The sequence below is a fragment of the Vicia villosa genome, linkage group LG1 (assembly GCF_029867415.1).
Source record: "Vicia villosa cultivar HV-30 ecotype Madison, WI linkage group LG1, Vvil1.0, whole genome shotgun sequence".
Lineage (NCBI taxonomy): Eukaryota > Viridiplantae > Streptophyta > Magnoliopsida > Fabales > Fabaceae > Vicia > Vicia villosa.
In genome coordinates, this window is record NC_081180.1 from 166,945,982 (window position 1) to 166,950,589 (window position 4,608).

Below are 4,608 nucleotides of genomic sequence, written 5' to 3' on the forward strand. Positions count from 1 at the left end.
AGTTCATTGAAAAAAATTACGAGGTATCTTTACACTTAAAAATAACATATTATATTTTTAATGTTACAAATTTATATATATGAATTATGCCCCCACTTAATAAATTTTCTGGGTCCGTCCCTGTGCATTGTCCAGTAGCATGTTGAGACTAAAGATTGAGGTGTGCGTGCTTCTAATCTCTTTTCGTTCTCCATTTAAAAAGGTTTTAATATAGAATTAGTGGAGGAGTTTACCGCCAACCTAAGTCGTTGTACATAACTTGGATGTGTTACCAAATTAAGGTTGACTTTGGCCTTTGTATTTGACTTATTGATTATCTCTTGTATGGGTTGTGTACCCCTTATACTCTTTATTAATATATTTTGCTTATTAAAAAAAACAACTCGGATGTGTTACCCATTTTAAATATTAGACAATGAATTTTGAATGCCATGTATTGGATTAATCAGGGCCGGCCCTGGGCCAGGGCAAGCAGGCCCACAATCCAGGGCCTCCAAAAATCAAGGGCCTCAATTTTTTTTTAATTTTTGGTAGTTATATAGATCAGTTTAAAGGGTGTAAATAACAACCAACAGGGCCCAATCAATTATAAGTCCAAGTGTCCAACAAAAACAAAAGCAACCCAATAAAAAAAAGATATTTTTATTCCTTCAGACTTTAATTTTATTCACCTCTGCAACTTTTTAACTTTTCACCGTTTTGTCTTTTCACTTTTCCGCTCTAGCCACTGCTTCTTCAGTTCTTCTGCACCGCCAAAACCAATGAATCCACACCACGACACCAACGCATTCATCTCTGAGGTAGACCTCTTCTATTCTCTTTGTGTTTTGCACTTTTGCTTCAACAAATCATTTATTGATAACTTTGGTTCACTTTTTTTCTTGATTATGAAATTTAAGGTCTTGATTGATTCTTGATGCTTGATTAATATTGTTGCCCTTAATTTTTTATTCATGAGATTGAGAGAGAAGAAGTGAGTTTTTTTTTAAATGGGTATTGTTGTTGTTTGTTTTGACTGAGAGTGAGAGAAAATGAAGATGATTATTAGATGAACATGGTGGTGTACATGTTGTTTGAGAATGAAAGAGAAGATGTGAAGATATATACTTTAACTTTTAATGTTTTACTGAAACAGAAAAAAATTAGAAAAAGTAGTGAAACGTGATGCTTGTATTGCTAATTGAAATTTTTTAAATTAAACTCTTTTATTTTCTTTATAAAATTTCTAAGTTAAACTTTTGATGATATTTTTTTAAAGTGATAAAGCTAACTATTTTATTTATTTATTCAATTTTTATGCTATGAAAAGTACCGGTTCTACTTCAACGCTACGAAATTTATCGATTCAACTTCAACATTGTAGAAATGATCAACTTCAATTTCAGGTTCTAAATTTGTTTTCATTATTTCTTTCTACGCCTCCTAAATTGCCTCCTAAAATTAGAAAGTTTGATTCTGGATATGAGAAGCGTAAGAAAAAAAAGACTTGATGAGTTAACTCAATCTCAATCAGGAGCTCTTGATAAATTTATTATAAAAGAACCACAAATTTCTATTGAAAATCAAAATGTTGATGTTGGAATTATAGAAAATATGGAGGAAAATGGTAATGTTAATGCTAATTTAGATACTGAAAATGTTGATGCTGAAAATGTTGATAATGAAAATGTTGATGTTGAAAATGTTGATGCTGAAAATGTTAATAATGCTAATAAAAATGGTGAGGATATAGATATATTTGATCCAACAATATGGGATTCTCTTGAGTCTAGAATGACTGATTTATTATCGACAAAAGGTCTTAAAAGAGATTTGTCTATTGTGAAGAGTCCTAAAGATAAATCATCTAGACGTTTTACGAATAATTTGTATACTAGAATTTTACCAAATGGAGAGAAATGCGATAGAGATTGGCTTGTTTATTCAAAAAAGTTTGATAGAGTTTTTTGCTTTTGTTGTTAATTTTTTAAAAGAGGGATTGGTAGAGGTCAATTAGCAAATGAGAGGCTTTCTACTTGGAAACATGTTGGTGAAAGACTTAAGTAGCATGAGATAGGCATGGAACATGTTCATAAGATGACTACTTGGTATGAGTTACGTAAAAGAATGCAAAATTTCCAAACTATTGATAAAACAACTCAAAGATTGATTGAGAAAGAAAAGGAACATTGAAAAAATGTTTTAAAAAGAATTATTTCAATAGTCAAATTTCTTGCTAAACATAATTTGACCTTTCGTGGTTCTAATGAGAGATTGTATCAAAATAGCAATGGAAACTTTTTAGGCTTAATTGAAATGTTAGCTGGATTTGACCCAATTGTCCAAGAACATGTTAGACGTATTACAAATGATAATGTTCATGTTCACTTTCTTGGACATAAAATTCAAAATTAGTCAATACTTTTGCTTGCTTCTGCAATTAAAAATGAAATAGTTAAAAAAGTTAAACAAGCTAAGTATTTCTCAGTGATACTTGATTGTACTCCTGATGTTAGTCACCAAGAGCAAATGTCTTTGATAATACGATATGTGGATGTTTCTTCAAATTCTGTTAGTGTTGAAGAATCTTTTCTAGGATTTTTGAATGTGAATGATACAACTGGTCAAAGGCTTTTTGATGTTTTGCAAGATCAATTGAAAAAGCTTGATCTTGATATATTTGATGTGCGGAGACAAGGTTATGATAATGGGTCAAATATGAAAGGAAAACATCAAGGTGTACAAAAGAAGTTTTTAGACATAAATCCAAGAGCCTTTTATACTCCTTGTGCTTGTCATAGTCTTAATTTGACATTGTGTGATATGGCTAAATCTTGTGCTAAAACTAAAGATTTTTTTGGAGTTGTTCAATGCATTTATACTATTTTTGCTAATTCTACTAATAGATGGAAAATTTTGAAAGATAATGTAAAATGGTTGACTCCAAAATCATTGTCATCTACTCGTTGGGAGAGTCATGTTGATAGTGTCAAAGCTATTAAAACTCAAATGTCAGATTTTAGAGAAGCTTTACTTGAAGTGTCAGAAAAGGATCTTGATTCTAAAATAAGAAGTGAAGCTAAATCCTTAGCAACAAATGAGCTTGGTGATTTTGAGTTTTTAATGTCGATAATTATTTGGTTTAAAATATTGTCCGCAATTAGTGTGGTTAGCAAGCTCTTACAATCAATGGATATGGTTATTGATGTTGCTATGGAAAAAATATCGGGGTCGCTTTCATTTTTTAAGAAATATAGAGAAACCGAATTTAAAAATGCCTTGAACTATGCTACAGAAATTGCTCTTGAATTGAATATTGATCCAGTATTTCCTCAAAGGCGTGTAATTCGAAGGAAAAGACAATTTGATGAGAATTTAAATACCCCACCAATTGAGCTATCTGAAGAGGAATCTTTTAGAGTTAATTACTTTCTTTATCTTGTTGATCAAGCTATTGTATCTCTTAATAAGAGATTTGAGCAACACCAACAATATGAAAGCGTTTTTGGTTTCTTATTTACTTCTCAAAATTTATAATCATTAGATAATGCAACTTTAGAGTCTTGTTGTAGTCATTTTGAAAAGACATTGAAACATAATGAAAAATGTGATATTGATGGGAAAGAATTATGTGGAGTTAAGGTTACTAAGAGATATGTTGCCTGCAGGAAATATTGGACCTACTGATATATTAAGATTTTTGAAAGACATAGATTTTTTTCCTAATACACTCATTGCATATAGAATTTTATTGACTATTTCTATGACTGTTGCCTCAGCAGAAAGAAGCTTTTCAAAATGAAAATTTCTTTACCCACCCCCTATGGGGGTCACCTCCAGCGAAAACCCCACTTTACCCCTGCTTAGGAAATGAACTTACGAAGTATTTTTTTTTAAATTTTTTTTCAGACTTCGGAAGTGCATCTCCGAGAACACCAAATGGGGGGGTGTTTTCGGAGATGCACTTCCAAAAACACCTTTTTTTTCAGATTTTGGGGGGTTTCAGAAATGAACTTCCGAATTATGCAGAAACTGTGTTTTTTTTTATGTTTTTGGAAACAATCTCGTATTTTTAATTAAAGGAAGAAGGCAAATAAAATAAGCGACATATAAACAGAAAAGACTAATATGATAAAAATAGTAATATATACAAGCCGATCCAAATCCAAATAATAATAGTGTGCGAAAGATACAATCCGAAAACAAAAAAAAAACCCGACCACTACTGGGTATGCCTAACCCTCTCTCCCTGGGACCTCCTCTGCCGCCTGTATGCCGCCGCACGGCCCGCATCAGTGACGATCATCTCCATCACGGCGACTGCCTCTGGACCGCCCTGATGAACGACACCTCGAATATGGAAGTGAGCTGTGTTAGAACAAGATTTGTTCTGATCAATATTCTTAGTTTTGATGATAACAAGGATATGAATTTTGTGTGAGATAATGTGGTACTCTAATACATTGCAATTTCCCTTTCAGGAAATATATAAAGAGTATGCACAAATCAGCGCTCAAAAGCTTTGTCTCAGAAGGTTCAGCATGCAACATCAGAACATGGTCTGACAAGACATCAGAAGATGGTCAAGGCAGAATCAGAACATGGGTCTATGGAAGCATCAGAAGAACT

The 4,608-nt window shown here is 32.4% G+C and overlaps 1 protein-coding gene across 1 annotated transcript; it reads left to right on the plus strand.

Annotated features, from left to right (window-relative positions):
* The first annotated feature begins 1,461 nt into the window (after positions 1-1,461).
* On the plus strand, positions 1,462-3,516 carry LOC131658911 (uncharacterized). Its single transcript, XM_058928162.1, has 2 exons — positions 1,462-1,941; positions 2,395-3,516. Exons 1-2 carry the CDS (start codon positions 1,462-1,464, stop codon positions 3,514-3,516), a joined length of 1,602 nt encoding a protein of 533 aa, XP_058784145.1.
* Positions 3,517-4,608: the final 1,092 nt, after the last annotated feature.

Bases quoted from the DNA above. Each gene is read 5' to 3' on its own strand.
- LOC131658911 (XM_058928162.1), top strand. From the start codon at position 1,462: ATGAGAAGCGTAAGAAAAAAAAGACTTGATGAGTTAACTCAATCTCAA. The intron at 1,942-2,394 runs GTTTTTTGCTTT...ATTCAAAATTAG, and splicing joins ATTCAAAAAAGTTTGATAGA to TCAATACTTTTGCTTGCTTC.